Raw genomic sequence first — 15,024 nt, 5'->3', positions numbered from 1 at the left:
CCAAGATCTGTTTCTTTGTACCCACCCCCAAAAATAACAGAAACATTTCCAATAAAAATATAAAAATGTTTACTAGTAAGACTTTTGACTGCAATTTAAATTAAGAAAAAGAACAAGATACTCCCTCTCCTCTCCCCCATCAACACCCAGTCCCATATCCAAAGGCTTTAGTCTTCAAGTATTGAGTTCAAGGCCCGCCTCCGCTTGGCCACTGCCCCCTGCTGCTGTTCCCAAGCCTCTCTTCGCTTCAGGAAGGTAGTCAGGGCCACGTTGCGAGCCACATGGTGGCCAAAAGGGTCTCTTATCAGCTCCTGGTTCTGCTCACCTGCAAAGGGAACCACTCGCATTCAGTATCACCATGCAGTCACACACCCAATGCCCACAGAGACTCTACGTGGGCCCTGGACCCTAGACCTACCATTTTCCCTGGACGCTAGGCCTACTGTGGGATAGAGTTAACACCTCGCTCTCCAAAGAGCAGAAGCAGGGGGACAGGGTGGGACAGGGCTGCACAATTAGCAGAGAGGATGGGGAGAGGAGAATGCTAAAAAACCCCATGGCCAAGACCACCCTTTGGAAGTCTATTCCCAGCCACCCAGCTATATGGAGTGAGGAAAGGGCAAGTTTGGGAAGGTCAAAGAGGGGTAATGGTACTCACCCAATTCAGCAGCGATTTCTTTCCTGGCCCCCAAAGCTGCTCCACTCCAGATGGCATCGAGTACACGGCTGCCATGGCGACTGCAGGCCAGAGCCACATACTGTCCCTACATTGAGACAAGACAGACAGGTCCCTGTTGGGCAGACTACAAAAGTGTGTTGGGGGTAGGCATAGGGGTGCAACAGAGGGAGTAAAGTTTCAGAAGATTAGAGTCTGAGTTGAAACAGTCAAGGAACTACATAGTCCTCTTTCAGACACTGGGAGAAGCTCATTCTCTAAACACATGATGGTGAGGAAACATAGCAGAAGCCAGAAGTCTAACCTTTAGTGTCTTCAGTACTCGGCGGCGCTGCTTGCGCGTCACAGAGGGGCTTGTCAGGACAGCATCAAGCACATGGGAACCCGCAGGGCTTTGGGCCAGAGTCAGAAGTTGTGGTCCTGTCAAGGCACCCAGACTTCGAAGCACAAGACTAGGAGTGGAGAAGTGCAGCAGATGCTGGAGCAGTAGAGACCCAAGAACTGTCACTTCCCCCAAGGCCCTCTCTGCAGCCATTTCCGCCTGGGAAGACACAGACAGGGATTTAGGAGGCAGCCACCTTTTGGATGAAGCCAGAGATCTCACCACCCTCACCTCATGGGTGAGGGATTTCCTCAGCCCTGGGAGGCGTGGCCCCACAGGCTTGCTCTCCCTGACCTCACCTGGTGCTCCGCAGGCACGGCCCCTTCCTCCTCCATCAGCCCATAGTATACTTCATAAGCCATCAAAGTGGCAAAGAGAGGCACACAGGCCACCTGCCGGGAGGAGGGCTCTGCACAGTGGAATGCCTAGAGGGGAAGACAAAATGTGACAATTCTGAAAACTATTTACTTCTAACCCCAGCTTCCTGGACAGGGAAAGTATTTAGAAGAAATGAAAAAGCCTAACTATAAGAATATAAGCTCCACAAGGACAGAATCTCAGCTACCTTGCGGTATGCCCAGCCTCTGTACACATAACAAGGATTGAATAAACATTCATTCCTTAACTTAACTTCTCTTAATTCTGGGAGACAATGTTCATTCCAGGGCTATGAGATGGTTTAGGTCTCACTTTTCTCCGCATCTGAGAAATCCCTGGGTATCTGATCTCTTGGGTACAGGAATAAAAACACTGAAGACTACATACATCTTAACAAGTATAATTCCAGCAAAGGACATAAATGGATCGCAGGTAAAGTGCACTCACCTCCAACAACAGCTGCAGCACCTGGGCTTGGTGGGCCCCGACTCTACGGCAGGCCCCGACCAGGGCAATGACTACTCCTGTGTGACCCTGGGCCAGTACAGCTTCTAGTGCCGGGCCCAGCTCCTCAAACATGGGGGACAGCTGAGGAGAGACAAGGAATGGAGAATCTTTGGCATTTCATTAACAGTGGGAACAGTTATTCAGAGAAATATTCCTGCCAAAAATAACTAAAATTGCTAGATAAAACATAAAAGCACTTGTATTGGATGAAGTCCAGGACAGAAGGACAGTCTTAGAGATATCACCTCACATGGGGAGGAGACTTCAACCGGCCATACTCTCAGGGCAAAGGAGTACTGGAACTAGCCTTTCCACCCCAAATCATAACCCACGAGGCCACAGGGAAGCATGCCTTGGTGCTAAGCAGCAAAGGAAAAGAAGCTATGGCAACAGATCCAGCATGCAGATGGACTTGTAGCCAAGAATCTGAAACTCAAGCTGTGACTGGATGAAGCTTGTCTGCTGCTGGCATTGGCACTTGAGAGAATCCAAACAAATCCTTTCTGCCAAGAAGGCATTTTCATCCTAAGTTCTGAGAAACCCCTAGGAATAAATCTGCAAGGGGAATGGTCATCATACTGTCAGAGACACTAAGGCAGGCACACAATAAAAGGCAGCCCAATGAGCTAGAAACAACAGAGTGCAGAACAGATCTAACACAGGTCCCGACTCACCAGCTCAGGGGTGGTGGCTGCATCCAGTAAACGCTGCAAAGGGAAGTTGGCAATAGGATGCGCAGCCAGGGTCTGCAACTGCCCTTGGAAATGATCCACAAAGAGGCTCTGGAGTTTCCGGGGCTCCAGCACCCGAAGAACCTGCTCCAGGAGTCTGGAGCTCGTCTGATCCCGCAAAAAGAGCAGCAGAGGGCTAGACAAGAAGATAATCAAGACAACTCTACTGCATCCAAAATACCTACGTCATTTCATTTATTTCACAGTCCCATTAACCTTGGCTGACCTTACCTGCCATCTGCTGAGGAATTGCGACTACTCAGGTAGCTAATCACAGCATTGCAGAGGTGGGCACAAAACTGGGGCAGTTTTCTGTGTAAGATCTGTAAGGCCACTTGAAGGCAGAAACTGGAGATTTTGTCAGTGACAAATACTGTGCAGGGAGGACAGAAATAACAAAAGTAGCTTTTCAAAAATCTTATACAACCTCAAACCTCAAGCAATAAGGTACAAAGGTTCTACACAGAGTCTTTGCAGATCACATATGAAAAGAATAAGACCGATTTAAATAGGGGTCTTGTACAATGATAATCACATCCAGAAAAGTAGATCCTACACCCTCCTTCTATTTTCCTCCTTACCAGCAATGTCTTTCAGAAAGCAGGAACACAAGTCCTGAAGACGATTCAAGAAGGTTTCAGGGACCTCAAAATCAGTTGGCTTACATTCCCGAACTGGGATTCTTTGTGCTTCTAAAGGAGATGAAGAACATGTACAGTGGGGAGATCACAAACTACCATCCAGGAGGGAGAATTATTCCAGAGATGAACAAGCATTCAGCCAAGAGTTGCAGAGCACATACAGTACAACTGAGCATCTCCACTCATCTGGATGATTAAACTGGGACTAAATTTCTGTTTTAATTTTTCTAAGAAATGTCAACCAGCTCCCCCATGGTCAACAGGAGATAGTTCAAACTCCTCAGCCAAGAATTCAAGGTGTTTCAAAACCAGGTTTCATCTAACAATCTAACATTATTTCCCAGAGTTTTTACAAAATGTAGGTGACTACCTATGAATGCATCATGAAATCAGTATAGTGGGTCTCAGTCAGCATGGAATTGATTCTTGGAATTGAATAGAATAAAAAAGGAAAGAAAAAATTTGAGTGGGTTTCACATACTAAGAGCATTTTTTTCCCCAAACTTTTACTCAAATTCAACATGTCTATAGATACACATACATATGTTGGGTCATATTTTAAAAAAACAAATTTCTTACAGGGAGTTGTGGTTAAGTTTGAAAGCCATTGTTCAAATAAATCACCTCATCCCCCTGTCCCCATTCTAATACCTGTGCACTAAACATAACTAAGCATCCACCTCCGGTCCTCTGTGCCCACTAGTCTTGGTCTGATAAACCATGTCCTTATTTCTCAAGATCATGAAGAATCACTCTTCTGCTTACTCTCTCCTTCTAACCTTCTTAAATTCCTTTCCTCTAACTCCACTCCCCTTTCCTGTAATACTTACCACATGACTGGGAGCCACGGTGCCTGGCTCGCTCAGACTCCAGAAGAGTCCCTCCTAACACCTGCAGTAGAGTTCGGACCACGAAGCTGCCATGTGTGTCTCCACAGTAGAAAAGAAAATCATCACACACCTCAGAGGCTAATCCCAGGACCAGCTCCTCCAGGGTATCCAAGGCACCATCCTTCCCATCGTCTTCCACTACTAACTCCTCATCCTCTGCAGAGCTCCCCAACAATCGAGGCAGCTGCAGCAAAGCACTTTGCAGTACATGGACCCCGCAGCGGTGACAGGCTACCAAGCGCAACTTGGAACGCAGAGCAGCCCATATTCGACACAGCGGTTTCTGAGGACTGAACGCCAACAGTTCCTGCAGCATCTCACTGCCAGTCCTGTTTGTGGCCAAGGCTAGGGCCTGAGTCTCCACTTCCTTCAAAACATTGTGCACCATCAGCTCTGTTAAAACAAGATATATTTTAAAGAGACTGAACAGAGGACCTCCCTGGTGGCGCAAGTGGTTAAACACCGCACTATGAAGCAATCCACAGCCTCTGCAGCAGGATCCCCAGCCAGCCAGGGAGAAACCCACATGTCGAGGCAGACCTCTCCTGTCTCACCCGCTGCTCCCCTCAGCAGTTTATTTCAGTCAGTCTGCCTGTTCTGCTCCCCACTCTGTCACTGGTGAATCCTCTCACCCCCCGCATCTCTGGCCTATACCCCAACTCTTGTATGCATAAATCAATCTTAAAAAAAAAAAAAAGAGACTGAACAGAGGATAAGGTTATACTCCATCACTTAATCAAAGGGCGGGATTAGAAGAGGACATGGGATATGAAACTAAGTTCCCAAACCCTGGGGACCCACGAAAATTTCTTTACCTGCCCTGGATTTTATGCCCCCCCCCCCCAATTCCTCTATTGGTCCCATCCCGAAGATGTTCCCTACCTCGCTCTTCTCCAGTCTCGGGAGCTTCTTTCAGCGCCGAGAGCGCCCGGCGGAAATACCCCAGAGCTTCGGGGCTCAGGTGAGGGTGCGCATCCAGAGCCAGGTCTGAGCGCCCGTCAGCGGGCGGGCAGGGCTGCCGCTCGCGGCCAGGTGGTGGGCGCCCCGCTCCTTTGGCCCCTCGGCCTCGTTTGCCGCCAGCTGGGAACCGGTGCCCCGCCTTGTGGGGTGAGCGCGGACCGAGCCCCATGGGTTCCTGGGGCCCTCTCCGCCAGCAAAATCTTCCTTAGCCGCGCCAACAGGCCAAGCAGCCAGCTGCGAGCCAGGTCCCCAGTGTCCCCCACGCCGGCGCGCTCCTGGCGCAGCGCACGACGTCAGAGCCCTGCGACGGCCCCTAGCGGGGCCGGAATGGGTGTGTCCCCGGGCCGCCCCGCCTCTACCTACCGGTCCGGACTCCGGCCCTGAATAGCCGCTGGTCACTCTTTCGAGGAGATTCCTCGCCGCTCGCTGTCACCAGCCCAGACCTGGATTTGCACCCTAGCCTCTCGCTCGGACCCAGTCGTGGTCACTGCGTCCTGCCCCTGCGACCGGATTGACAGTTCTCGTTTCCGAGATTTGCGAGGTAGGCTGCACAGGTGACTGGTAAGAAGCGTGAACTTCACTTAAGACTTAGAGACACCGGGCTTCGCGATCACCCCTGGCCGAGCCACGATCTCGGGCTCAGCCTGACGGGGTCAGGTGAAGGTCTAGAGCTCCAGAAAGCCCAGGACTCTGCGTGGACGCGTCTTGAGGGACTGCCTCGCCAAAAATCCCCTACCCAATTAGTTACCCCATTCAGAGTCCCGGTAGGTGTCCAGCCCCTACCCAACGCCCTTCTTCACTCTCTGGCCTCCCCAAAGGAAGCCAGACTTGCCTTGGGACTTTGACTTCATTATTCCCCTCTGAAACATCTCTCCCCTCAAAGGATTCCAACCTTGGCTCCCTCTCCTACCACTATCGGGGTTCTCCCATTCACGTACACAATCCGCAGGCTCCCTTCAGAGCAGGTTTTTGTTCCCACAGACTTTCCTCTATCGCTTGTGAAAAATGGCAGCTCCCATGAAGGGCCAAGTGTGCGTAGTGACCGGTGCTTCCAGAGGTATTGGCCGCGGTATCGCTTTGCAGCTCTGCGAAGCAGGGGCCACAGTTTATATCACTGGTCGCCGTGTAGATAGCTTGCAAGCCACTGCTCAGGAGGTGAGTGCTACTCGGGGACCAGCGTGGTGGAAGCTTCCTGAGGGAGTCCTTCCCATTAACCAGTCATTCTCCTAATCCTTTAACTAAAACCGTAATATTCCGCCACAAAATGTGAGTAATCAAAGTGGGATAAATAAACCCCATAAATAACTTCAGATCAAATTTCGATCTGAATCAAATTTTGATCTGGTTTTTATTCAGATAAATAAACCCCATAAATAACTTCGGATCAAATTTTGCTACCAAGAGTTTTATGAAAAAAATTTTGAGAGAGCTTCAGAGATTTTGAAATTGTAACTAAAGAATTGCGGATCTGTGCTTTCCTTTCATTGAATTGTACAATTTCACTTGACTTTTCTTCTGGATTTCAGTTTAATATATGGGTGCATTTGATTTGCTAGGCACGGGGTAAACCACCTGGCTACCAGGATTAATGAGATATAACTGCTGTTCTTAATAGAGTCTAACAGGAAGGCAGAGGCAGAAACTAATAATTTCCATGTAATGTGACCATGGTAAATGACAAGGAAATGTGCTCTGGAAGCATGGAGGGGGGCATTAAAATACTACCTGGAAAGCGGTGTATTCTGAGAAATACATTCTGAGAAAGCGGTTCTTGGACTGAGACTTGAAAGGGAAGAGTTAGAGAAAGGAAGTTTAAGAAAACCAGTCCACCAAAGAGAGTTACACAGGAGAGGGACAGTGGTAAATAAGTGTGAATAAGATGAGAAAGAATGCCAAAGCATCAGAGTACAAGGCAGAGTACAAGGGAAGATGGTAGGTTAGTGATAGGTGAGAGGCTATAAATGAAGCAGAAAGTCTAAAGGACTTTTTAGTCTTTGTTCTCTAAGGGATAGTATTTAGTTGGAAGACTTGATCATTCACACTGGCTGAGAGGAAGAATTAATTTCCTAAGGACAGGTCAGGCGAGCAGTTAGGAGGTAAGGATTCAAGAGAGTAGGACCCGGAGCATGGATCTGGAGAAATGAGAGATTGTTTTTTGTTTTGCATCTATTTTTTTATTGCAGTATAACTGACATATAGTGTTATATTAGTTTCAGGTGTACAACATGATTCAGTGTTTGTATATTTTAGGACATGATCACCATAAAAAAAATCTAGTTACCCTTCGTTACCTACATAGTTACAAAACTTTTCTTATGATGAGAACTTTTATATTTTACTTTCTTAGCAACTTTAAAATATGAATACAGTATTATTAACTTTAGACCCCATGTTGTACATTACATCCCCATGATTTATTTATTCTATAACTGGAAATTTATCCCTTTTGACACTAAGAGGATTGTTTTTGAATCAGGTACTCTTCTTTCTCAGGAGTTGGAGGATGAGGGCACATTTGTAGAGGGTGAGGCAGAATAGGAAGTAGAAATAGTTTAGACCTGAGAGCTTTGACTTCTCAGGTACCAGACAGGGGCATTCTCAGAGAATAAGAAGACTGGGATTAGTAGGGGTTCCATGAGAGTGGTGAAGGTGGGAGCTGAGGAAAGGCTAAAAGATGCCCTTAGCTGGAAGGAAATGACCAAAGATAAGGAAAACATAGATCCTCATTTCTCAAGAGCAGCTCCCAGCAGACTACAATGCTTTGCACATTAGTAGGCCTCAGTAAATAATTGCAGATTTTTTTTTTTTAGGGACACATAGATATGTTTTGTTTTGTTTTTTGTTTTTTTTTTTTTTTTGAATTGCAGATTTTAAATCTGAGATTCCAATCCATGCAGTTCTCTAATAAGGGGACCTCGCTTTCCTGAAACTCCTAACTCAGCACCAGAGGGCAGTATTGCCTACCATGTCCCCTCAGCTGCCAGCTTTGATTCCTGCGATTTTTCTTTCTTGGCTCTCAAGCCGGGAGTTGATGGGAGTTGCGTTATTTCTCACACTTGTGTATTACTGTGAGCTCATATCCCTCCTACCTCTCCAGGCACAATCCCGAGGGGGCCGGTGTGTGCCCGTGGTGTGCGATTCAAGCCAGGAGAGTCAAGTGCAAAGTCTGTTTGAACAGGTGGATCGGGAACAGCATGGGCGTCTGGATGTGCTGGTCAACAATGCCTTTGCTGGGGTCCAGGTACTTCATGAACTCGGATCCCAGCGCTGCACTTCTGACCTTTCCTTCTGACCCCAGAATCCTCTTCCGCACTCATTTTCCCTTCCATTATCCGGCCCCTCATCCCTCCTGCCTTCAGATCAGCCAATTTATCACCCTCCCTGTGCCTTCCAGACTATCTTCGAAAATCTTAAGAAGGCATTCTGGGAATGCCCTGCCTCCGTGTGGGATGATATCAACAATGCTGGACTCAGGTGGGTGCTCCTCTTGCCTCACTTAGCCACTGAAGACCTGAACCTTCCCAATAGGCCCTCTCCTTTTTCTTGACCTCACCATCTCTTTCTTCTTTCTGTCCCACCTGTGTAACTCACCTCTGGAGAAGTTCCATCCTGGTAAATCTATACCTGGGGACATCATCTTTTGCCCTGTTTCTATCAGTCATTTTCAACTTGCCCTCAGCTTTTCTGATGTTTTGACTGTCTACCCATTCAAATGTGTGACCCAGAAGGAAGGCTCCTTCCCTGCATAATGCACACCATCCATTCATGAGTATTTCCAAAAATGATTAGGGAAAGAAAGAGTTTTGTTTAAGATCAAGAGAAGGTCACAGAAAAGAGAGAGCCAGCCATCTTAACCTCTACATACCTACTCCAAACCTACAGGCAAGGGCACTCCAGGTAAAAGTCAGGACGACTGGCGCATGATGGGGTTATGCTTGCATCAGGCACAGGAGTGGGATGAACCACGGCATTTAGAGTTTGCCCAACATGAACTACACCGGCTATGTCTCTGTTTGTTATTGTTGAAACAATGGTACCCTCTCAGAAATTACACTCTGTGGATGTAATTAGGCTCCTGTGGAGTAACCAAGACATTACTTGTAAATCTGTGACAAAAGCCACTGGGACTCTAGTGGCAATCCCAAGAAAGCCATTTCCAAAGTAGAAGAAAGGTGGTGAGGACAGAGGAGGATGGTTAGCCCAGAGGCAAGAAAAGAAAATCCAGGGGCCTCCCTGGTGGCCCAAGGGGTTAAGACGCAACCTATAAAACAATCCGCAGCCTCTGCAGCACAAGTTCGATTCCCTGGCCGGCCAGGGAGCAACCCACATGGTGCAGCAGACCTCCCCTGACTCGCCTGCTGCTCAGACCTCCCCTGACTCGCCTCAGTAGTGTACTTCGGTCAATCGCCTGTTGTTCCCCACTCTGTCTGTGGTGAATCCTCTCACACACACACACACACCCCACACCTCTGGCCTGTACCCCAGCTCTTGTATGCATAAATAGATAGATCTTTAAAAAAAAAAAGAAAAGAAAAGAAAACCCAGAGCTAGAAGTCAGGAACACCCTCACCCTCAGCCCTCCACACCCCCATCACTTGCTGCTCAGGGTTTTGAGCCTGCAATGTAGAGACCAGAGCCAATGTAGAAACTGATCCCTCATGAATTTGCTTGTGAGTTCTCCAATGTACATGTCACATCATGGGCCTCTTGGAAGCCCACCAACACATCCTGTTACTTCCCATACACATTCACGTGCCTTTTCTTCATATGACCTTGGGGCTGGGTATTCCTTTTTAAACTGTAACTCCCTCTACTTGTTTTCATTTGGAGGGTGCTATTTCCTATGTAAAAAAAAAAAATTGTTTTCCAGTTACCAAGTTATGTATGTGTTATTTGAAAAAAAAAAATGTACAGTCACCCATATTTTTAAGACCAATGGTCAGTTGTTCCATTAAAAGAAAAGAAATTCTTGGATGTCAAACTAGAGAAGCTGCCAAACTAGATACTGACATGGGATTTACCTCTAAAGGCACTGCTAGAGTGTTTCAAAGCAGTTACTACTGTTATTTGAGCAAGTAGGTCAACGTGAAGAAAGGGTTTCGGTTTCTTTGGTGTAGGTATCTCATGTGCTCGTCAACTACTGGTGTTCTTACAAGGAACTCAGACATGAGCAGCTGCACAAGTGGCACTGCAGAGACCTAGTGTGAAGGGTACTCTGCATCCCTGACCTTGACCTTCTTTGCCTGGCACCCTGAATCCTCTCATATCCTAATTGAGAACACCCTATAGAAGATGACTGGTTCAAAAAAGTAATCCCAGAACAATGTGAAGACCACTATAATCTTACTCCCCTCACAGCCACCTCTTCCTCCCTTAACTGAGATATAGCTACTGTTAATAGCCTCATCTGTGTTCTGCGGTCCTTTTAAATATTCCTCTGGGAGGAGGTGCCATAACTTTTTTTAATCCAATCCCTCACCTGTTGCAATAGTGCTTCTTAAAAATGTAATAAACATCATCAAACTGTGCTCCAAAGAGACCCCCCAATTTATAATCTCAAGATAATGAAGGATAGTATCTGCTTCCCCATCCCTCAATCACCCTAGACAGTATCAGGCCACACTGTTAAGCCAAAGATATCTAGAGGTCATTTCAATTCATATTCTCCCTTTCCCCTCCCCTCAGGATTTCACATGACTAATTCATACTTCTTTATTATTTGTGAGATTGAGTTTTCATTTGTTTATAGGCTTTTTATTCTTTTGTGAGTTTTTGTCGTTTGTGTTATTAAGTTATTCATTTTGCATCGATTTATAAGAGCTTTTCAAGGAATAGGTTCCTTTGATGTGTGTCTTACAAATATTTGTTCCCAAGTTATTATTCATAAATATAGAGCTGTATGTGTATGTGTTTAGGTATATAGATATATACATATGTATCTTATTTTCTTTAAGATTTATTTTTATTTATTTATGCACATAAGAACTGGGGTATAGGCCAGAAGTGCAGGGGATGAGAGGGCTGACCAGAGACAGAGTGGGAAGCAGAACAGGGAAATCTACTGAAATACATTGCTGAGGGGAACAGCAGACGAGATAGGAGAGGTCTGCTGTGCCATGTGGGTCAGCGTCCTGGCCGGGGATGGAACTCATGCTGCAGTGACTGGCGATCGTTTGATAGCACTGAAATTTTAACCCCTATGCCACCAGAGAAGTCCCCATATGTACCTTATCTTTAAAGCATATCTGCCAGTTCTTTGTATGAAAAGATGCTAAGAAAAGCCTTCCACACCTCAAGTTTATGAACACATTCAGTCATGCTTTTTTTTAGTGCTTTTGTTGCATTCATTTTTGAATATGCAAGTATTTTGCCCTTTTGGAGTGCATTTTGAAATGAAAAATGAGGTAGAGAGCCAATCCCACACAAATAACTGGTCAGTTTCCCCAGATCTACCTTTTGATTTATCCATCTTGCCCCATCAATTTGAAGTGTTCTTTTTATAATTTTCTGCATCCTTGCTGGATTTAATTATTGCCTATTTTATTTCATATCTGTGCATTGTTATACCTGTACTGCATTCTTTTATCCGTTATCCCATCGTGTATTTTAATGCATTTAATGCAGGGGGAGAAAAAAGATAATTGCTTTTCCTTTTACAGAATTTCCTTGGCTATTCTCATGTTTATTTCATTGAGCTCTAGATTATTTTGTCAACTTCCCTGAAAGCCCTACTGAGATATAACTCAAATAGACTGACTCTATGGATTAATTTAAGAACTTATGTTTTACATATTAGCTCTTCGAACAAATTTTGTGTGCACGTGTATATTAGACAGAATTTTATAGTTTTTCCAGGTAGACCTTCTCTATTTCTTATGATTTTAGTTATTGAGCTATTTTAGTTTGTTACTGCTATTATGACAGAGCTCCTTCCTCTCATTATATCGTCTAAAGATTTGCATTTCCACTGGCCAGTGTTTCTCTCAGAATGTGGCCTCAAGCCCCTGATCCCCCAGGGACTGCCCCCTCTGTGCCCTTCTCCCAGCTGACTACAGCCACTAGAGGGCAGAGGAAGCTTTTGGGGTTCTAGCACCCAGTCTAGCACTAAATGCTATTCACTCCTTTTTTTTTTTAATTTAATTTTACTTTTTTAAAGATTTATTTATTTATTTATACAAGCACTGGGTACAATCAGAAGCACGGGAGGGTGAGAGGATTCACCAGAGTCAGAGCAGGGAACAGAACAGGCAGACTGATGAAGTACACTGCTGCGGGGAACAGCGGGCACAGCCGGAGAGGTCTGTGCGCCATGTGGGACCCTCGCCAGCGGCTGGGGAACAAACCAGCACTGCAGAGGCTGCGGGCAGCTTCACAGCCCAGCACTCAACCGCTGTGCCACCAGGGGAGGCCCCCACTCCTTTCTTGCCCCACCTTCTAGAGGCCACTACCTGTGTTCTGTGTACGGTGCACGGCTGATGGTACCGGCTGGCCGCGGCCTCATCGTGGTCATCTCCTCTGTTGGAGGGCTGCAGTATTTGTTCAGTGTTCCCTACGGAGTGGGCAAAGCTGGGGTAAGGACCCAATGGCATGGGGGTCGGAGAGGTGCAGGACAGTAACGGTACCCATAGCTCAGGAGGGTCCATCCCTGGCGGTCAAAGTGGTTAGGGTCAGCTGGCCCATACCCCTCCCCCGACCCTCCATGCACAGTTCCTTTTCCTGGGCTCCTCTCAGCCAAGCAGAGTAGACAGCACCCTGGGAAGATGGACAACTGGGACCCAAGGACTCCTGGGAAGGGCAGGGGCCTAGACCAGGGAGGACAGGGGAGAAAGGTGACAGGGCCCAGTGCCCTGGTTCTCACCCCACCTTCTGTCCCTCTACAGTGTGACAGGCTGGCTGCTGATTGTGCCCTGGAGCTGCGGCGCCATGGAGTCAGCTATGTGTCCTTGTGGCCAGGGATGGTGCAGACAGAAATGCTGATGGAGGTTTCAAGGAAGGACATCAAAGATCCCATGTTTGAGAAGGTTGGCGAGGGGAGGGTGGGGGAGGCAGAGAATGCGGGGGAATCTGCCTCTCCCTCCTCCATGACCAGACAGTAACAACACAAAGAGTAAATACAATACCCAGGTGCTTACTGTGGCAGGCACATGCTGTAGATTTTAATCCTGAGAGGAAGACAGTATGTCCATTTTACAGATGGCAAAACTGAGTCCTAGAGAGGTTAAGAAACTCATTCAAGGCCACATACGCCGAAAGTGGTAAGGCAGTCCCAGGTTGAAGCCCACGGTCTTGACTCCCACACTGAACTAACTAAAAGGTACAGGCATAGCTGGCATCCCCCGATTCTCCCACTATGGAAGGTTGGGGTGCTGGGGTACAGGGTTCGCCTGGCCATAGGGAAGGGTGCCTCCAGCACCTACCAAGATGTGAGTGCTGCAGGGGCAGTGATGAAGGAATTCTTTCTCCTGGAACAGAAGATGAAAGCAGGGAAGAGATTTGGCAGTGCTCTTGGAAACTAACTTCTTCACTTAACTGTCCCTCTGTTTCAGCTCAAATTAAATCTGCCATCTGCAGAGACCACAGAAATGAGTGGCAAATGTGTGGTGGCTTTGGCAACAGGTGAAGAAGTTTGGTGCAGCTGGTAACATGAAAGGGATGGAGGACCTGTGGGGTAGTGGTGGCCAGTTTTGGGTCCTAACTCAGGAGATGGTTGAGGTACACCCCTTTCTTTTCTCTTGCTTCTAGACATCCAAAGTGTCAGGATGCCTAGTTTGAGACTTGGGAACCCCCAGAACTGCCTCTTAGGAGTTATGGCCAGGAGCTACAAGCCCAGAACCTTCCTGAGAATAGGCTCTGGGCTCCTGAGCCTGTCTCAGTGGTTCCTTGACCCACTGGGCCCAAACCTATCACCCTGAACTGCCCTCAGGTCATAATCTGACTGTATGTGTGCCCACAGACCCCAACATCCTGAGCCTGAGTGGGAAGGTGCTGCCATCCTGTGATCTTGCTCGGCGCTATGGCCTTCGGGATGTGGATGGTAAGATCAGGTCCAGCAGCCAGACTGGTCCTCTCAGCTCACTCCTCCCTCACTCTCCCTGTTCCTTTCCCCTTCACATCTTACTCAGCCAGCTTATCAGCAAGTAAGTATCTTCAGCCAGGGTGGGGTTGTCTGGGGATCAGGAAACAGGGTCTAATCGTCCTGAACTTCCTGTTGTCTGCAGGCCGCCCAGTTCAAGACTATTTGTCTGTGAGGTCGGTTCTCTCCAATGCCTCCAGCCTGGGCTGGCTGGCCTCCTACTTGCCCAGCTTTCTCCGTATACCCAAGTGGATTATGACCCTCTACTCTAGCAAATTCTAACTCTCCTGGCCTGACACCACAACTGCCCCTCTTCTCCTTCAGGCTGGGTGGAAAAGGTAGACCTTCTTGCCTCCTGTGCACACTCTTGATATGAAGAGAAAGCCTCTGTGTGCCCTGGATGAGCCCTGGGGCCGTCTTAGGTCCTTCTTTGAGCCTTGGTTTTCTGTAACCCTGATTTTACTTTTTGCCTTAGTTTTGAAAACTACCAGAGGTCTAATTAATAAAGCTCTCGTTTCTTCTTCAACATATCTTTGAGTGCTGATTCTGTGCTCAGCAAAATGTTAAGTACTTAAAAGACTCAAATATATGCAAAATGTTTCCATTCTCAAGGAGCTTATTCCCTAGGTCACCCCCCTTTCTCCAGATCTGGTCCTGGTCTTGCCTCTAGCCCCATCTCAGGGGCACCTGCCCCTCAACTGTGAGGCCTGGTTCCCATCCCCACTGGGGAGCAGGCTCCCTCTCCCACCAAAACAGGTATGCCCAGTCTCACACTGCTTTCCCACC

At 47.4% G+C, this 15,024-nt stretch overlaps 2 protein-coding genes across 2 annotated transcripts; one reads left to right on the top strand and one right to left on the bottom strand.

The window, feature by feature from the left end:
• Positions 1 to 167: 167 nt before the first annotated feature.
• NOP9 (NOP9 nucleolar protein) lies at positions 168 to 5,497 on the bottom strand (the record flags this gene model as incomplete). Its single annotated transcript, XM_084240632.1, has 10 exons — positions 5,088 to 5,497; positions 4,146 to 4,598; positions 3,256 to 3,366; positions 2,906 to 3,047; positions 2,618 to 2,810; positions 1,884 to 2,024; positions 1,358 to 1,483; positions 981 to 1,217; positions 659 to 764; positions 168 to 325 (listed from the first exon to the last, which is right to left on the bottom strand). Exons 1-10 carry the CDS (start codon positions 5,332 to 5,334, stop codon positions 168 to 170), a joined length of 1,914 nt encoding a protein of 637 aa, XP_084096758.1. The 5' UTR covers positions 5,335 to 5,497.
• A 673-nt stretch (positions 5,498 to 6,170) lies between these two features.
• DHRS1 (dehydrogenase/reductase 1) lies at positions 6,171 to 14,729 on the top strand (the record flags this gene model as incomplete). The annotated part of the gene is made up of 8 exons (XM_084240410.1): positions 6,171 to 6,320; positions 8,263 to 8,406; positions 8,560 to 8,639; positions 12,604 to 12,736; positions 13,046 to 13,186; positions 13,712 to 13,781; positions 14,119 to 14,199; positions 14,384 to 14,729. 8 exons carry the CDS (start codon positions 6,171 to 6,173, stop codon positions 14,518 to 14,520), a joined length of 936 nt encoding a protein of 311 aa, XP_084096536.1. The 3' UTR covers positions 14,521 to 14,729.
• Between the last annotated feature and the right edge of the window lie 295 nt (positions 14,730 to 15,024).

This window comes from Talpa europaea (genome assembly GCF_964194135.1).
Source record: "Talpa europaea genome assembly, chromosome: 8".
Lineage (NCBI taxonomy): Eukaryota > Metazoa > Chordata > Mammalia > Eulipotyphla > Talpidae > Talpa > Talpa europaea.
This window is presented reverse-complemented; position numbering and strand designations above follow the sequence as displayed.